General features: G+C 59.3%; 1 protein-coding gene across 1 annotated transcript; it reads left to right on the forward strand.

Annotated features, from left to right (window-relative positions):
- The first annotated feature begins 1709 nt into the window (after positions 1–1709).
- PDCD1 (programmed cell death 1) lies at positions 1710–13007 on the forward strand. Its single transcript, XM_028105022.2, has 5 exons — positions 1710–1834; positions 9575–9934; positions 10299–10460; positions 11637–11671; positions 11895–13007. Exons 1-5 carry the CDS (start codon positions 1759–1761, stop codon positions 12126–12128), a joined length of 867 nt encoding a protein of 288 aa, XP_027960823.1. The 5' UTR covers positions 1710–1758; the 3' UTR covers positions 12129–13007.
- Positions 13008–18842: the final 5835 nt, after the last annotated feature.

Below are 18842 nucleotides of genomic sequence, written 5' to 3' on the forward strand. Positions count from 1 at the left end.
CATTCATCCAAGCTCTTGCAGATGGAATCACAGCTGGTGTGGCTGGGGGGTGGGAGGTGGCCAGGGATCTGACGCTGTCTCCCATCCCAGAGCACACCCCCCAGACTGCCCCACCGGCCCCTCCAGCCCCAGGCCTCCGAGGGCGTGACCCCCAGCGCAGAGCCTCAGGCTCCAAAGTGCAGGGCGCCAGGGGCAGGTGCCCACGGGGTCCGAGCCTTCCTGGGTGCCTGGCAACCCCAAACCTGACCTGACCCACGTCCCCAGCCCCGGACCCTCCGCCTGACGGCGGAGGGGAAGCCACGAGGGCGGGCGGGCCAGGGGACACCTGTCCGGGAGGGGCGCCCCCACAGGCCGGCGGTGCCCGCACACGCCAGAGCCCACGGGGCCGCGCGCCCCGCCCGCCAGCCGCCCACGCGGCCGCGCGGGGCTCGGGGAGTGGCCCTGCGCTCACCGCCGAAGCTTCCTTTGCTCGCCCTCGCCTGCAGACACCATCTTTGATGCTCTTTTTCCACCGTTTCAGTTTTCTTTAATGTTTTCCCTCAGCAGCCGAGCCCGAGCGTGAATGGGGCCGGGGCGGCGCCAGCTGTCGGGCTGCTACTCGGGCTGCGAGACCCACGCACGGGGCTCGGGGCTGCGGGTGTCAGCAGTTTCCTCTACCGCTTTCCATTCATCCCCCAGAACCGCTGACAGCAAACCCCCCGCCCGCCCCCCCGCTCGCCACCGCGCGGCCCAACATACGCTGCGCAGCGAGCCCGGCGTCCTGGACACCCCGGGCCACGACCGCCCCCGCCCCCGCGGGCCGGGCTTAGCCAGCGCCAGGGGCGCGGGCTGGGGGGCGCGGGCTGGGGGGAGCGAGGGGAGGCGCGGGGGGGGGGGAGGGGGCGGCGCTGCAGGTTAAACCCCCAGCATTGGGTGTCCTCAGGAGGCCCAGCAGGTGGCCCCCCTGAAGCTGGAGGGGAGGGGAGGGGAGGTGCCAGACCTCCTGCAGCAGCCCCTCCCCTCCCCCCCCCCAGGGACAGGGCACTCCAAGGCCTGGGGCAGGGCTGGAGGGGAGGATCTCACTAGGCCTACCGGAATTACCCGGGCATTACCAGGGCGCAGCCCCCGGGCTCAGGCAGACCCTCGGCTGCCCCAGTGTGGTGGCCTTGCAGTCCTGGGGGGAGGGGCGCGCCCTTGGCAGTGGCTGTGCCCCCACCCTCCCCAGTAGTGGCAGAGTGTGGTGGGTTCAACCCCTCAAAAGGAGACAGGGTGGGCATGGGGTTGAGCCCACCTCTCACTGCAGGCCCAGGGGCGTGAACCCAGACAACCCACCTCCCAAGGGCAGGACGATGGCTGGGGGAGGGGAGGGCAGAGGGCCCAGTATCCCTCATCAGCCTCAGCAGAAAGGGAAAGAAGCAACAGTAAATAAAGGGACAAGTCGCTCAGATGGAGAGACCCCACAGTGGAGGAGGGGCGGCTGGGCCTCCCCCTCCTCCCCTGCCTCCGCCTCTCTCTCTGTGTCTCTACCCTCCGTATTTCTCGCTCCCGCCCATCCCCCTTCCCCGCCCTCCCCTACTCCATCTCCCCCATCTCTCCCTCGGTCCCCCAGTCTCGCTCAGGCTAGCTCCAATCCCCACCCACGTGCAGGAAGAGGAGGAGGAAGAGGGGGCGGGGCTAGGGCGTGTCCCCCGTCCTAACCCGGGGCAGTTTCCTTTCCGCTCACACCTATGCTAGAGCAGTGGAGGAAACTGGCAGGGGAGGCTGGCAGGCGCTCTGGGCATGGGGAACCCACGGGCGCCCTGGCCACTCATCTGGGCCATGCTGCAGCTGGGCTGGTGGCCAGGATGGCTCCTAGGTACGTGGGTCAGGGCTGGGTGGCACAGGGTTAGGTCTCAGGGAAAGACTTCTCGCTCTTGGTCCCTGGCAGATAGATAGGGAGGGGGCTGTGCTGGGGCCAGGCCTGGGCGCTGTGTGGCTTGGGCAGGTGAAGTGCTGTCTCTGGGCTCCAGCTTCTTGCCTGCCCACCTTACTTGGTGGTGAGTCCAGGCCTTGCCTCTGAGCAGGCAGGAATGTCTCAGCTGTTCCTCAGGGTCCCGTGGGACAGGCTTGCCCCCCTGTAGGATGATAGGGCTGGGCTGACTAGAGCCCCAAACCTCAGCCCAGATGCCTCATATTTTCCTGGGGATGGGACCAGCCCCCCAGGGGTCTCTGCAAGGTCCCAGGCTGGATGGCCAAGAGACATTTCTCTGATTATATCAGAAGTGTAACCATTCAAGTGGAGACTGTTCACCTCTCCAACCCACCAGCGGTGGGCCTGGGGTCTCTGGTCGAGAGAGAATCTTGGGTATATAGTGCCTGGGTATGGCTGCGAGCATCCGTGACGGGTTCCGGCAAGGGGGCCCTGGCCCCTAGCCCCCTTGCACAGGTTGTCTACCACCGGGCAGGCCCTGGAGGCCCTTGGTCGAAGCCCGATGGTCAGGGAGGGGGGCCCAGCTGCCCTTGTCCTCGGCTACTTCACAGACGGCAACACCGGGAAGGTGGGTCCCTGGGATGGGCCCAGGGTCTCTCCTCTGGACCTTGCTGGGTTGGGAGGTGTGACGGCCCCCAGAAGGACCACGACAAGGTCCCCACTGGGGCTGCCCATCCTGGAGTCTTGGTGCCCCTCCCGGGCCTGCTGGGCAATGGTGGGTGCACCAGCCTGGCCTGGCTCTCCAGGAAGGCCTGTAGGCGGCTCTCGGGATCAATGGTGGAAACTCAGAGCAGAGGTCGGTGGTCCAAGGGCATGCGGCCAAAAGGTGGCCTGGGGGAGTGGGCCTTGCGGGGGAGCCCAGACACAGAGGCAGAGGTGTGGGTATCACCCCAGGAGGGGGAACCGAGCAATAAAGGGGGGCCTGACTCACCCCTGGTGGCCCACGACTCACTAGGACCCCTTCCCAAAGCAGGGGAAGGTAAGAACGAGATTCTGCAACCGCTCTCCAGAGTCAGAGGCACCTGCTTGTGGCGCAACATGCCTCAGTTTCCCCATCTCAGCCCTGAGCACTGCACGTTGATGATATCATATGTTGGGTCGTCCTCCTGCTCTTCAAAGCAGCAGACTCAGCTCCCGGCTGCGGGGACGTTTGGTTCGAGCCATCTCTCTCCCTTCCTAATTTATTCGCTGTACTTACGATTTTGGTCATTCCCGTGGATGTCTCCCCCCATACTCCTTACGTACAGGTTTCTCTTGCATTTTATGCACTATCTCAAAGCCAGTAGTTGGCCGACCCCGATCCTAGTGAACGAGAGTTAGGAATAGTGGAAGGGGACAGGCTTGAGTTCAACCAAAGGCACGGTTGACGAGATCTCTGGCAGGTCATCTCCTCTCACTGAGCACGGGTGCTCTCCCCTGCGGCCGGGACCCTACCTGCCTTGCACTGAGAACTCAATCCGATCAATTCTAAACACCATCCGTACAGCCCAGGATATGTCTTTTGAAGGCAGATTTGTTTTAGTTATTTTTCCAACTTAAATTTTGAAAAATGTCTGAAATATAAAGGAGAGTCACAAGAACACAGCCGTGAACACCATTTACCCCGGGTCGTCAGTTGACAATATTGGCACGTTTGCTTCTGTATTGATTTGATGGGGCTGCCGGAACAAATACCAGCCCCCGGGAGGCTCAGCACCTGAAGGTTGTGGTCTGGCATTTCTGGAGGCGGGAAGTCTGAGACCAGGTGTGTGCAGGGCTGGTTCCCACTGAGGCTGTGAGGGAGGGTCCCTTCCAGGCTCTCCCAGCATTTGGTGTTTGCTGGCAACCCTTGGGGCTTCTCAGCTTGTGGATGCATCGCCCCATCTCTGCTCCAGCGTCACATGGCGCTCTCCTCATATGTTGGTGTCCAAATTTCCCCCTTCCTGTAAGGACACCAGCCATGTTGCATTAGAGACCATGGGTTCCAGCTTATCTTAAGTAATTAGGTCTGCAATGACCCTGCTTCCTTTTTTTTTTTTTAAGTGGTCTCCACACCCAGTGTGGGCCTTGAACTCAAGACACTGAGATCAAGAGTCACAAGCTCTACCTAGGGAGTCAGCCAGGCGCCCCTACCCTATTTCCAAATAAGGTCACATTCTGCAGTGTGCTGAGGCTTAGGGTTCCAGCACATGCACTGGGGGGCACGGTTCAGCTCACCTCACTCACAGAGGTCAGACCTCTCTGCTAATACTCCAGAGGCTCTCCTCCCAGGATGGTAGCTTTGACCCAGGCCCTTCGTTCAGATGCTCCCGCATCCCAGTCCAGCCCTCTGGCTGGATTATCTTTCCCCGATGGGAGCCAAGTCAAGGGCCGCCTGCCTCGTTGGATGTCACTGTCCTCGGCTTCTTCGGACTCTGGCCAGACCCCAGCTCTCTCTGTCACCACCCCTGCCATTCTGGTTGGTTTTTTTTCCTTTTTTAAATCAAATCTTAATTTTATTTTCGATACGGAAAACTTAGAATTGGGAATATTTTTATTGAGGTATAATTGACAGCATTATATTAGTTTTAGGTATACAATGAAATGATTCACTATTTGTATATATTGCAAAACAAACAGTTAACACATGTCACCACACATAGTCACAAAATTTTCTTCTTGTAATGAGAACTTTCATTATCCACTCTTCTAGCTACTTTCACATATGCGATAGAGGATTATTAGCTACAGTCGCCATGCCGTACATCACATCCCCGTGACTTACTCATTTTATAACTGCAAGTTCGTGCCTCTTGACCCTTTCATTCATTCCGCCGAAGCCCCACTCCCCACCTCAGGCGGCCACTAATCTGCTCCCTATATCCATGCGCTCAGTTCTTATGTAATTTGGTTTTTGTTTTTAGATTCCACATGTGCATGAGATCACCTAGCATTTGTCTTTCTCTGAGCGACTTACTTCACTTAGCATAACACCTTCCTCGTCCACCGTGTTGTCACAAATGTGGCAAGATTTCATTCTTTTTAGGGCTGAGCGATATCCCATTGTGTGTAGACGCCACACCTTCCTTAGCCATTCATTTCTGGATGGACACTTGGGCTGCTTCCATACCTTGGCTCTTGTAGATAATGCCGCAGTAAACACAGGAGTGCACATAGCTTTTTTCGAATTTGTGTTTTTGTTCTCTTTGGGTAAATACCCAGTAGTGCAATTGATGGATCTTAGGGTAGCTCCGTTTTTAACTTTTTGAGGACCCTTTCCACGGTGGCTGCACCAGCTTGCATTCCCACCACCAGTGCACGAGGCGGCCTTTTTCTGCACGTCCTCACCAATCTTGTTGTTTCTTGTGTTGTTGATTCTAGCCATCCTGACAGGTGCGAGGTGGTATCTCATGTGGTTTCCATCTGCATTTCCCTGACGATCAGTGATGCTGAGCATCTTTCCACGTGTCTGTTGGCCATCTGGATGCCTTCTTTGGAGAAATGTCTGTTCAGGTCCTCTGTGCATTCTTTATCAGATGATTTGGGGTTTTTTTGTTCTTGAGTTATATGAGCTCTTTACATGTTTGGGATATTAACCCTTTATCAGATAAGTGATTTACCAATATTTCCTCCCGTCCTGTAGGTTGCCTTTCCATTGTGTTGATGGTTTTCTTTGCTGCGTGCAGCTTTTGAGTTTGGTGTAGTCCCACTTGTTTGCTTTCACTGTTGTGCACGGCCCTGGCGTCCCTGAGGGCTCCTAGCCAGGTGGGCAGGCGCGTGCCGGGTGGGCGCGTCTGACGTGTGTGGGAGATCACAGACATGTTGGTCCTTCTTGCGGCACCTTCAGGGACCCCCCCAGCAAAGAGGTGGAGGCACCCTGTCCCCCTCCTGATGAGTGAGAGACCCGTGGGGGTTGCTGGAGCCCCGACCGTCCACCGGGGGGACGCTTCCAGCACCACCAACGGCTCTTGTGTAAATCAGCTTCCAGGGGGTGGATGTAGCCTCTGGGACCGCAGGGGTTGCTGTGGGCGCTGAGCTCGTGCCACGCAGCCTGTCCCCACCACGCTGGGCCCCGCCCTGAGATCTCCCCTCCAGACCCGGCCAGCGCACACTGCTTCCTCCTCAACCCACTCCCCAAACGATAACGACCCTGGGGGCCCCTCGCCAACACTTTATTATCAAATGTAAGGTAAACAGATGACATTTCAGTGTTTAAATCCAAACAACACAAGATTTACATATGTCCCTACCGTAGGGATGAAGTGAATCGCACCCACTGCACTCAGAAGTGGGCTCTGCCACCAGCACTAATCTGGGAAAGAGTTGGGGTTGACTGAAAGGTGTGCGTACGCAGGGTCCCAGTCCCGTCTGGTTGTCCTACCTGCTCCCAGGAAGCAGAGAGCCCAGGGCCCACCTAGCCCCACTCTCACCCCAGTGAGGTCTCAGCTCCGTGCTCCTGCTGATCCTCTTCCCTGGGTGTCCCTGAGCTCCCGTTCCAGGGAGCCCATCTTCCTCCATCTGCGCAGGCCCCTGAGCACCCAGCTGGGATCCCCGCCGTGGCCCTGAAGGCCAGCCAAACCGCCAGAGCCCTCGACAGCCACCTTGTGACTTCGGGGAGGTGGATGCTCCCTGGTCAGAGCGGGTGCTCCCTGGTCAAGGTGCTCCCTGGTCAGAGCGGGTGCTCCCTGGTCAGAGTGCTCCCTGGTCAGAGCGGGTGCTCCCTGGTCAAGGTGCTCCCTGGTCAGAGCGGGTGCTCCCTGGTCAGAGCGGGTGCTCCCTGGTCAAGGTGCTCCCTGGTCAGAGCGGGTGCTCCCTGGTCAGGATGCTCTCTGGTCAGAGCAGGTGCTCCCTGGTCAGAGCGGGTGCTCCCTGGTCAGAGTGCTCCCTGGTCAGGATGCTCTCTGGTCAGAGCAGGTTCTCCCTGGTCAGAGCGGGTGCTCCCTGGTCAAGGTGCTCCATGGTCAGAGTGGGTGCTCCCTGGTCAGAGCGGGTGCTCCCTGGTCAGAGCAGGTGCTCCCTGGTCAGAGTGGATGCTCCCTGGTAAGGGTGCTGCCTGGTCAGAATGGGTGCTCCCTTGTCAAGGTGCTCCATGGTCAGAGTGGGTGCTCCCTGGTCAGAGCAGGTGCTCCCTGGTCAGAGCCGATGCTCCCTGGTCAGAGCAGGTGCTCTCTCTGGTCATAGCAGGTGCTCTCTGGTCAAGGTGCTCCCTGGTCAGAGCAGATGCTCCCTGGTCAGAGCGGTGCTCCCTGGTCAAGGTGCTCCCTGGTCAGAATGCTCCCTGGTCAGAGCAGATGCTCCCTGGTCAGAGCCGGTGCTCCCTGGTAAGGGTGCTCCCTGGTCAAGGTGCTCCCTGGTCAGAGTAGGTGCTCCCTGATGAGGGTGCTCCCTGGCCAGAGCAGGCTCCGGGGCAGCAGCAGGGTGAAAGGGTGCCCCTTCCCGCACTCCCCACAGGGAACACTACCGTGACCTGTCTCGGGCCAGACCCACAGCAGCCGCTGCATCCAGCCCCTGCCCCCCAGCTGCCGTGAGGCCCCGGGGGGGTGCAACAGGCACAGAGATAGGGGTGTCCTGGGGAGGGGTCCAAGGAGAAGCAAGAAAGCCGTGGCGCCCAGAGGGAGTGGGGCCTCGAAGGCCACCAGGAGGGACCTCAGTCTGCGGGACCGGAGCAGGACCAGGAGGCTGCCATGTAGAGACCTAGGCAGAGGCTGGGCTGGGTGGACGGGGGTCCAGGCAGCCCAGTGTGCCTTCCTTGCCAAGTTCAGATTCCCGGAGAGGTGCCACAAAGAGCCAACCAACAGGCAGTGACCCAAATGGTCTCAAATTCAGGTGAGGGGTGGGGCAGATGAGGGCCTGAACCAAAGTCCACTCGGGAGCCCTGGGGAGGCCTGCTGGGGGGGGCCTCTGCAGGAGGGGAGGGGATGCCATGCACCACATGGACCCCCAAGGGCCACTTCTCGGGGGCCCTGATGCCGGGAGGGCAAGGGTCTGTCTGGAGGCCTCGGTGGGGGTGTGGGTCTGAGGGCGGGGCACGCAGAGTGGGGATCCCTGGAGGGCACTTGTGAGGAGGCAGGTGCACGCACACCTTGGGTGGGAGCTGGGGGGCATGGTGCCGGGCGGGAGACGCACAGAACAAGGTGGGTCAGCGGGTCCAGCAGTTCAGGACCGAGGCTGCGCGGCCGACTTCTGCCTGCTTGCACTGTTACACGACGCTCTCTTTGTAACGTGTGTACTTCTCAAATAAACGAATCAAGAAGACGTGCGTTAGGACCGGCAGGGAAGCCCTGCTGTGCTGGGCCGGTTCTGCGTGGGTTGGACACGCAGGTACAAATAGGAAAGGGGCTTAGCGTGGGCCACCCTGTTGTGGGGGTCACCCTTGGGAAGGCCAGGGTAGGGTCTGTGAGCAGATGCCTGGCTCCACAGGGCAGTGGACCTCTGATCATCGCAGTGCTGGGGGAGCTGAGGGGCATGGGACGTGTTGGGTGGGCCAGGAAATGACCTCACAGGGCAGCATCTCGGGTCTGGGTGTTACGTCCCAGGCGAGGAAGCCAAGGCCCAGAGCAGTGTGGCCGGGAGGAGCCCATGGGTCCCAGGCACAGCCCCCTGGCAGGGGCCAGAACAGCCGGCTGCAGACCCAGAGCTGGGCCTGGACAGAGCAGCTTGAGGCCTGCTGCGTCCTCCCTCTGAGCCTTAGTTTCCCCATGTGTCGATCAGGGCTCATGGCCCAGCCTCCCCGGTGAGCCGACGACAGACACTGGAAGGCTCGGCACGTGTGGGCTTGGCCGTGGCTCCCAGCCCAGGGCCCTGGGAGCCCCTGGCCCGTTCTTGTGCTGCCTTGACCACGTGGGGTACTGCTGGTGTGTCCCCTGGGCCCAGATGGGAGGGCCTTCCTCTGCTGCCGAGTGTGAGCAGGTGAGGGCAGGCACACAGGTGAGGGCAGGCGTGGGTGCGTTAGTGAGGTAGGCCCTTGGTGGAAGGAGCCGGGAGCCCCTCCAAGGATGTGGTGGTGTCCCCGGGCCAGGGCCTGGCAGTTGGGTGTTCTTGCAAAGCCTTGTTCTGTGGAGTGCGGGCCAGAGCCCAGGACCATCAGGGGCAATGGCCCAGCTGGCCTCTGAGCTTCAGTCCCAGAGCCGTGGCAGAAGACAGAGGGCCCCACCTTGACCTGGTCCCAGCTCTGAGCTTGTCCTGCGATGGGCCAAGGGCTGGACCCTGAGCCTGCCGGACACTGAGCTTTCCATGGGAGGCCCACACCGGCCCGCCCCAGCATCCCAGATGCCCACCCCCTCCACCCTCACGGTGCACACAGGACCAGGCTGGCCCCCGATGAGCCGGGGACCCAGGATGGTGGAGCTAGGAACATGACCGTTAGGCCTGCAGGGACTAGCAACCTGGAGTCAACAAGGGAGGGAGGAAGGCCCTAACCACCACTGTTTGGGGGAGAAACGGGGGACCTGGGCGTCAGAGCCGGAACACAGCCCAGGCCTCGGGTCTCAGTACAGTCAAACCCCCCCGTGGATTTGCTTGTTGGGAAGTGAGCACCTCATCCCTGGGGGTGTGTAAGGAGAAGCTGCAAGGCTCTGCGGCCGTGCGGCTGGGAGTGCGAGGGGAGGAGGGTCTGGACGGCCGCCAGGCCCACCACCCTCCCTCACCGGCTGCTGGTTCTCCCCCCAGACTCCCCTGACAGGGCCTGGAGCCCCCTCACCTTCTCCCCAGCGCAGCTCACAGTGCACGAGGGGGACAACGCCACCTTCACCTGCAGCCTCTCCAACATCCCCGAGAGCTTTGTGCTCAACTGGTACCGCATGAGCCCCCGCAACCAGACGGACAAACTGGCCGCCTTCCAGGAGGACCACATCCAGCCAGGCCCGGACAAGCGCTTCCACGTCACGCGGCTACCCAACGGGCGGGACTTTCACATGAGCATCGTGGCTACCCAGCGCAATGACAGTGGCACCTACTTCTGTGGGGCCATCTACCTGCCCCCCAACACACAGATCAACGAGAGTCCCCACGCAGAGCTCACTGTGAAAGGTGTGGCCCTCAAGCCCCAAGACTGGGGGCGGGGGGGAGTGGGTCACAGCGGGCAGGGACTCCCCAGGCTCTTGTCCAGCTCTGTCCACACCCAGGCCACAGTGACCAGTGGCCGCAGCTCTCGGGATGGGAAGCGCCCCAGAACCACTACTCCTTAGGGAAGGCAGAGGCTGAGGGGGGCGGCAGGTGGGGCGCTGCCCAGGAGGAGGCTAAGCTGGGAAGCACAGCAGAGGTGCGGCGGGGGTCAAGACTGCTTAGCGCAGGACTAGAAGCCAGGCCCCTCGGGACAGGGAGAGGGGAGGGGAGGGCGCTGTGTCCCCATTACCAAGTCGCCTGCATGAGTCTCTGTCCGTTTCCCCCCCAGAGAGAGCCCTGGAGCCCCCCACCGAGAGCCCCAGCCCCCCGCCCAGACTCACGGGCCAGTTACAGGGGCTGGTCGTCGGCATCACAAGTGTGCTGGTGGGAGTCCTGCTCCTCCTACTGCTGACCTGGATCCTGGCCGCGGCCTTCCCCAGGGCCGCCCAAGGTAAGGCCCCGGCCCAAGCCCACTGCTGCCTCCTGCCCGTCAGAGCCCGAGGCGCTGCCCCCAGCCTCATGCACCGGGGACCCCCACCCTGCTTCACCGTCCCCCCCGCCCAGTCTTGCGCCCAGTGCCCTCCATGGTGAGCACCCCTCCGCAAGGGCCTGGGGCTGGAGTGGGCGCCCCAGGTTCTGGGGTCCCCTCCCCCGGCACCGGCTCTAAGGAGGGGTCTGAGGGGGTTGCAGAGGGGGAAGGCAGTGGCCGAGGTCACACAGAAAGTCAGAAAGCAGCCCCCCCACGGGCTGAGCCACCTACACTGACCACAGCAAGGCCTCCCCCAAACCTCAGGCCACACACAGCCCACAGAGCACTGGAAGCACCTCTCACAGCCACTAGGCTCTGCTTTTGACAACCACAGCCACTGGGGTGGTTGCTGTGAGCCCCCGCCAGCCCCGCTCACCCCCACTCTGCACACACCCTGGCCCCCTGGTGGTCCCACACAGCCTGGGGCTGGTGCTGAAGGGAGGAGCCCACGGGGACCCAGCCCCGGGGCCAGCTCCTCTGCGGGCCCGGTCGTGGTCTCCTGGGCCAGGAGGCACTTCAGGGGACATGTGGCCAGAGAACAGGAGGCTCCACAGGGTCCCAGACGAGCCCCCGGCAGCCGCTGGCCTCCACGATCTCCCCTGCTCACCAGCCAGGGGGTCTGCACCCCTGTGGCGGGTCCCCAGTGGGCATTCACTTCTCTGCTGGCCACAGAAGGGGGACATGTAGCATTTCTGGGTGGCCTCCGTTGGAGAGATGCTTGCCGCGGCTTCGCTGACAAGGCGCCCACTGTGCTGTGGGTTTGGTGTCTGCTGTGGGCACGTATCTCAGTCGGAGGTTTGTGGCCAGAGACGGCAGGCGCCCGTGGCAGGGACGGGGACTGGAAGCCAGTGTTCCAACCCGCGCAACTCACGGGTCCGCGTGGGACCTCTGGTTGATGAGCAGGGACTCAGGTCCTCGCGTGGGGGGTGGGCGTAGCCAGACCATCGGGCGGCTGAGAGGACACTCAGTCATGCCGGGCGGGAGCCCCTGGGGAGGAAGGGGCTACGAGCCCCCCCCCCGCCAGCTCGTGGGCCGTGGGGTGTCCTGGGCCTCTTCAGGCCAGATGCATTTATTCAGTCCAGACGCATTTCTTCATAGGTACCTGTGCCTGTGGCAGTGAGGACGAGCCCCTGGTGAGTTTCCTTCCCTTTGCCACCCTGGGGTGGTCCACAGGGCTCAGGAGCTGCCACGCCACTGAGTTTGAGCGTGGGGACACCAGGCCCCAGAAAGGGTCGGGAGCACAGGCCCCACCCCAGCCTTGCTTGGCTTTGGCCCCACGTATGCACGCGTGCCAGTGTGCACCTGCCTGTCTGCCCCCCGGGGACAGCTGACACCTCTCTCCTTCTCTCCCTAAAGAAGGAGGGCCCCTCTGCGGCACCTGTGTTCACCGTGGACTACGGGGAGCTGGACTTCCAGTGGCGAGAGAAGACGCCAGAGCCCCCTGCCCCCAGTGCCCCCGAACAGACAGAGTATGCCACAATTGTCTTCCCAAGCAGGCCGGGGTCCCCGGGCCGCAGGGCCTCAGCCAACGGCCCGCAGGGACCCCAGCCTCTGAGCCCCGAGGACAGACCCTGCCCCTGGCCCCTCTGACCGGCTTCCTCGCCCAGCCTGAGTCCCTCAGACCCTCCACCAGGAGCCCAGACGGGGAGGAGTGTGTACTGGGGAGGCAGTGAGGGCCGCCCCAGGGCTGAGCCCGGTGACCAGCCCTGCCTGCACCAGCCCTGCTCGACTCTCCTCTCGGGACTCGCGCGACCTGGGGGCAGGAGGTGTCCCTGTCCCTGTGGCTGTGGTCGGGAAAGGAGACTCACCCAGGACTCCAGGCCCAGCCCCCTGAGCCGGTCACTCTCCAGACCTGCTGCTCTGTGCCTCCCCGGGGGTGAGGGTGGGCTAGCGCTGTGGCCTCCTGAGGGTCAGGCTGCAGGAGTCTCTGCGGCCCCCCACCGCCTCCAGGGGAGCCTGATGCCTGGACACGGGGGCACAGGGACACCAGCTGGAGACCCCGCCTTGGAGTGGCCCGGTGACATGCCCCCACAGCCAAGGGTCCCTTGTGCACCTGGAGGGGCCCACGCATGGGGTGGGGGCCTCGTGCTCCTCCAGGCCTGCCTGGGAAAGAGCTCCCGGCACGGCAGAGCAGGTGCCCTTGGGCCACCCTCATGCCCGGCCCAGCCCACCAAGCAGCCGGCGGGGGCGGGGGTGGGGGGGGGACAACAAGGGAAACAGAGCTGGAGTCACCCCAGCGAGGCCGTCCTGGGGGCCCCTGGGAGTCGCCCTCCCCTTGGCGCCCGTGCACGGTGCTATTTAAAGGGGCCTCAGCCCGGCACACGGCAGGTCAGCTTGGGGCAGGCTGGCCAGTGGCTACCCGGGTGTCGGGGACTCAGGAGCACATATCCTGGGCCCCACAAACACTTCAGAACCCCTCACCCTGCTCTGTTCTATCATAATTAAATAATGACGAAAGCTCTAAGGAAATCCCGAGTTCTCTCCTGCTCTCGTGGTCGTAGGGAGGGGGGTAAGGTTCTGCCGCAAGATGGAGGACGCAGCCAGCCCTCCCCAGGCCTGGCCCTCACCCACCAGGCCCTCGCCTTCACTGTCCCAGAAACACACAGACCCACCGAGGCCTCTCGTACCCGCTCCCCCGGCATGCACACCCCACGGCCTCCGCGGGGTGAGTCCCAGGATGCCAACAGGCGCCACCCCCAGGAAGCCCGTCCCCAGACCGCCTCAGCCTGGCGCACCCGCCCCCCACCTGAGAGTGCCTCCTAGGCAGTGCCAGTGCCCTGGACTGGGGCGGGGGGCGGGCTGCACAGGGGGAGGGAGTGGAGCGGCACCAGCGGGGAACATAGCCCTTCCCATTCGCAAAGGGCACGTCGGCTCCCTCCTCCGGATGAAGATACAGCACCGCCGTGAGCACCTCAGTTCTCATCCCCGACCGCAGTGACAGACACCCACCCCCGGCCTCTCCCCTTCCGGGTGCTCCTCGTCCAAACCTTCAGGGGCCGCACACACAACTGCCCCCCTCCCCACTCCCCAGCCCCCTGCGTGCACACCCCGGCCGGCCACGCTGGGGTTCTGTCCTGGGTGTGGCCCAGGAGGTAGGAGCACTGCGTCCAGGACAACGCAAGGGTGCCACTTTGCTCTGGGGCTGCCGGCAAGATCACCATCGAGGGAATGCTGAAGTTTGCAGGCTTGTGTGCCTGGAGAACCCGACGGCTTCTGTGGAGAAACCAGGACAGAAACGAGAAGATGTAGTCAAGTGGCGCATCTAAAATATATTGAAACAGTAAGCAGTCAGAAGGAAAAGTGGCCCAGAGCATCTTCCACCTACAACAGCAACAGAGAAGATGAAATGCCTGAGGCACCGGTTTAATGAGAGCCGCACAAACGCACAGGCAGGAGGGCAGAGCAGTCCTGCCAGCGGGAACACACCATCGAGAGGCCAGCTCTCCCCACGTTAACTTGTAGATGTAACACGATCCCAATAAAAACCCACATCTCTGCAACTGAGAAGTTCATGCGGAGACATAAACAAGCAGGTAGGAGCCAAGGAAACCAAGAAAAGAAAGTGAAAGACAGCAACTTTATCAGATGTACAACTCACAATGGACGGTGGCTCCCTCACACCAGAGGACGGCCGTTGGCGGAGAAAGACAGACGTGGTAGTAAGTGGTGTTAAGAGCTCTTTGAAAAAGTATTAGGCAGACTCCCCCCTCATGCCATGGACTTGCACAAATCCCAAATAGAAGTATAAAACAGAAACCCTGCAAGACCCAGAAGGCGGGCGTGAGTTCCTTTGCCGCGGGGCAGGAAAACCTTCCTAAGGCTGGCTCGAAATCACAGCGCCATTAGAGAGAAGATAGAGACATTCAATTCTACAAATTGGGGAAAACACTTTAATGTGGTAAAAAAAAAGTGTCAAAGCGAATTAAGGGGAAGTATTTGTAATATTACATAAAAGGTTAACACTCCAATTAAATAAAGATCTTCTAAAATATGGAAAGGTCCAAGTCACAGTGGAGAAGTGAACAGAAGATAGGAGGCACTTTCCACCTTCACATATGTGCATGTACACATGCAAGTGCACACACACACGTGTACACACATACATGCACACAGTGCACACACGTGTACACACATGCACACAGTGCACATGCACATACATGTACGCACATGCATGCCCAGTGCACGCACACACGTACGCACATACATGCACAGTGCACATGCACACACGCACGTGCACACATAGACTATGCACTCGTGCAACACAAATCTGCACGTGCACACACATGCGCATATACACACGCATATGTGTGCACACGTCTGTGCATGCAAATGCACATGTATGTTCGTCCACACGTGTACATGCTCCACACAAGCCACAAGCGCTATACATACGCACACATACATATATTCCATGTATGTATATACATATCCCTTAAGCAACAAACGGATGTTCCATTTTACTCATAAGAAAAATGCAGATTATGGGGCGCCTGGATGGCTCAGTCATTAAGCGTCTGCCCTCGGCTCAGGTCATGGTCCCAGGGTCCTGGGATCGAGCCCCGCATCGGGCTTCTGCTCTGCGGGAAGCCTGCTTCTCCCTCTCCCACTCCCCCTGCTTCTGTTCCCTCTCTCGCTGTCTCTCTCTGTCAAATAAATAAATAAAATCTCAAAAAAAAGAAAAGAAAAGAAAAACACAGAATTCAATGAACCTATCCATGGGCAACACTCCGAGCGCATGACTCTGCACTGCTGGCAAGGATGCGGAGACACAGGCCCCTCGAGCACTGGGAGCATGGCGGGCGGGAAGGTCAGACTGGAGATCTGTGTACTAGCCGGCAGTTAGCCAAGCATTTGCGGTCTGATCCACGAACCCCACCTGTGAAATACCTCCCAGGGGTGAGCCATGTGCCGGGGAGGGCCCCAGGGGAGGCGGCCAGAGCAGGAGGGCCTGACTCAGGCTCTGAGTGAAGGGACCTTTGCCCATGCTGGTCAGTGCGGGCCATGGGCAACTCGCTGCCCCAAAAGGAACCAAGTGGGTGTCCTATCAAAAGACAAGGGAGCACTTTGAGCATAAAAAAAAAAATACCAAAATTAAAAGTAAAGATCTAATTGATTAACACATTTTGAGTATGTTGTTTTTAAAAATGAGTTCAGTGGTTGGCTCCATAGCTCAGGGGTTAGAGCACTGGTCTTGTAAAAAATGAGTCCATATTCTGGAAAAAAAAAAAAAAAGGCCAAAAATGCACACAGCAGAGAGGGCAGGAAGCGGTGGCCTCAGCAAGGCGCCGGCCGGGCCACCCACTGGCAGCACGGCGGCTCAGATAAGAAGCCAGCGAGCCGGGCACAGTCAGCACTTTTGCTGCTCACCTTCCCGGAACGCGGCCTCGGCAGCCCGCCCTCACTCACTTTTTCCGTCCCCTGCTCTGCCCCAGCCCCATGTGTCAACGGCCCCGGCTGGGGCACCTCGCCCACCCCCACCCATGCCCGCCCAGCGGGTCCCTCCCTGACAGCCCCGCGCATGCCCCGGAGGGTGGCCGCCAGAGGACCTGGGGGTGAGCCTGGGCTTCTCGAATGAGGCCTGAGACCCTGGCACAGGGAACACAGAGCATAAGGCCTGTGCCCCCCCACAGCCCGGGCCCACCAGAGCCCCTCTTTCCAGGAGGACAACCCCTCCCACTACCTGTGCCCACCATCTCCTGGTCTGCAGAGCTGGAGACAAGAGCTGGTCACCTCCAGTGAGGGATCCGAGGTCGTGTAGGACAGAAAGACAGGAGTCCGAGCCCTACCCTGAAATCCAAGGTGGGGGCCCTGGAGGACCAGGTGGGGGTGCTAGCGGGAGAAAAGCACAGACCGCAAAGGGACCCTGGCCTGGGATCACGAAGGCAAAGCTGGCGGCCTGGGCCCTGGGGTCTCAGCCCCAGTAGGTTAGTTGTTTGGTGGGGACAGTTGCCTCTTCATGTCAGGGTGAGGCTCCTGAAGTTTTGGAGAATTCAGCGGGGGTGTCCTCCTGAGGGCAGTCAAGGTGGCAGAGCCAGCACGATGCCGACCTGAGTCGCTGGAGCCCCTCCACTGCGGCTCAACCGCCCCCCTCGTGGCGGGGTCCTATGTCCTCTGACTCCAGTCCGGCAGCACCCCCCCGCCCCTCGTGCGGTCTGTGTCCGTGGCTCCCGAGCTGACTGACTCGTGGTGAGAAGGCTGATGACATTTTCTCGAGTCCCCTGGCCACTTGACTAGGCTCAGGATTCTACAACTCTCACTATGCACTTTCTCCTTTCTTACTTCCTGAGTTTATAGCTATAGTGCTGTCACAATTGTAGATCCATTTTAAAGCAGTTTTAGGTTACAGAAAATCGAGCCGTGATTCTCAGCTTAGATCACACCCCCACGCCCCCACACATACAATTTCCCCTCGGTTAACTTCCCCCATTGGTGGGGTACAACTGTTGTAACTGATGAGCCAACGGCAAATACAGTATCATTAACCAAAGTCCATCGTTCACACCAGGGCTCACTCTCCGTGTCGCGTACTCTGTGGCTTCGGACAAATGTCCAGTGACACGTCGCCACCGTGACAGCCTCACACGGAGTCTCTCTGCACCCTCACCCTGCACCCCACCTGCTCACCCCTCCTCCCCACAACGTCTGGCAACCACCGATCTCTTTACCGTCTTCAAAGGCCTGCCTTTTTCCAGAACGTCATATGGAATCACACAGCATGTAACCTTTCACTTAGTGGCACACATTTCAGGGTCCTCCATGTCTTCTCTGTCTGGATGGACCACCGCTGGTGCATTCATCTGCTAAAGGACATCCTGATTTCTTGCAAGGTTTGTCAATTATGAATAAAGGCGCTATAAACATCCATGCGCAGGTTTTTGTGTGGACATGAGTTTTCAACTCATTTGGATAAGGACCAAGGAGCGCAACTGCTGGATCCTACGGTAAGAGGCTGTTTCTTGTAAGAAACCATCAAACTTGTTTTCCAGCGCGGCTGCCCGGTCCCCGAGGGAGAGCGCCTGCCGTTTTCATCCTCACCACCAGGCGGTGCTGGCCGCGTTCCAGATCCTGGCCCTTCTGATCGCGTGCAGGGGGACCCTACCAACCCCCACCCCCTTGACATAGGATGCAGAGCGCCTTTCAATATGCTCAGTTGCCAAAATTTACAAACAACGCTTAAAACTCACCAATAAAAAAACAAACAACCCAATTTAAAAAGAGGCAAAAGCTCTAAACAGACACTCATGCAAAAGACATACAGATGGTGCGGCCCCTTTGGGAGACAGGCTTGGCAGTTTCTTACAAAGCGCAACTCTCCGGTAAACCAGCGTCGTCCTGAACCGTTCCACAGAGTTCACGGGGAGAGCCAGGCCACCTGAGCGTTTCCTAGTGTGCAGATTTTAAATTACGGCTTCTGAGTCTTCAATAGGATTTTTCTGACTTTCTAGTTCCTCTTTAATAAGTTGCATTTTTCCAGGAATCGTGCATTTCATCTAGGTTTTTAAGGGTATTGGCATAAAATGGTTCCTAATATCTTCTTGAAATCTTTGGACATCTGTAGGAAACTCGCATGCCCTCTCTCATTCCTGATGCTGGTTATGCGTGTGTTCTTTCTTTGTCACCAGTCGCACAGGGGTCATCAGCTCTGTAAGTTTTCTGAAAGCGGACCCTGGCTCCATCCACCCCTCTACCCTGCGGTTCTTCCCATATCCACTAGTTTTGCTCCTGACTCTTCTCTTTCTGCTCCTCTCCTTGGACTCAGTTTCCTGCCCCTCTCTACGGTGGGGGCGTCAGCGGCGGACACTCTTCAGCTCATCTCACATGTTCACATAATTAATTCCAAATTCTGTTCTCATTTTCACTAGAGCTTCTTCTTTGAACCAGGAGTTATTCAGAATCGTGTTTCTCAATTTTCAGACACAGGAAGATTTTACATTTCATTTTTATTTCTAGTTCAATTTCACTGTAATTTTCAATCCTTCCAAGTCTTGTAGAGACTTGATTTCAGGATCCAACATGATGTCAAATTTATATCCGGGTATATTTGAACAGACTGAATAATCTGTGGGGTTTTTTTATTATTATTATGTTAGGTTAGTGTTCTGCGGTTGTTTTATGCTGTGTTCTGTATGTGTCAATTAAGTCAAGTTTGTTAGGCAGGTGGGCCAAATCTTCTGTGTTCTCACTGATTTTGTCTGTTTGCTCAATCGGTTACCGAGACATGTGTCTAAAATTTTCTATGACAACTATGGCTCTGTTTTCTCCTCTAGGTCTGCCCACTTTTGTGTCATATTTTGAAGCATAGCG

The sequence above is a fragment of the Eumetopias jubatus genome, unplaced genomic scaffold (assembly GCF_037043125.1).
Source record: "Eumetopias jubatus isolate StellerSeaLion01/CBP00866 unplaced genomic scaffold, mEumJub1_p1.0 scaffold_3, whole genome shotgun sequence".
Classification (NCBI taxonomy): domain Eukaryota; kingdom Metazoa; phylum Chordata; class Mammalia; order Carnivora; family Otariidae; genus Eumetopias; species Eumetopias jubatus.

Excerpts from the sequence above, each read along its gene's own strand:
- PDCD1 (XM_028105022.2), top strand. The coding sequence starts at position 1,759 with ATGGGGAACCCACGGGCGCCCTGGCCACTCATCTGGGCCATGCTGCAG. Across the intron at positions 1,835-9,574 it reads GTGGCCAGGATGGCTCCTAG|ACTCCCCTGACAGGGCCTGG; the intron begins GTACGTGGGTCA and ends TTCTCCCCCCAG. Across the intron at positions 9,935-10,298 it reads CGCAGAGCTCACTGTGAAAG|AGAGAGCCCTGGAGCCCCCC; the intron begins GTGTGGCCCTCA and ends TTTCCCCCCCAG.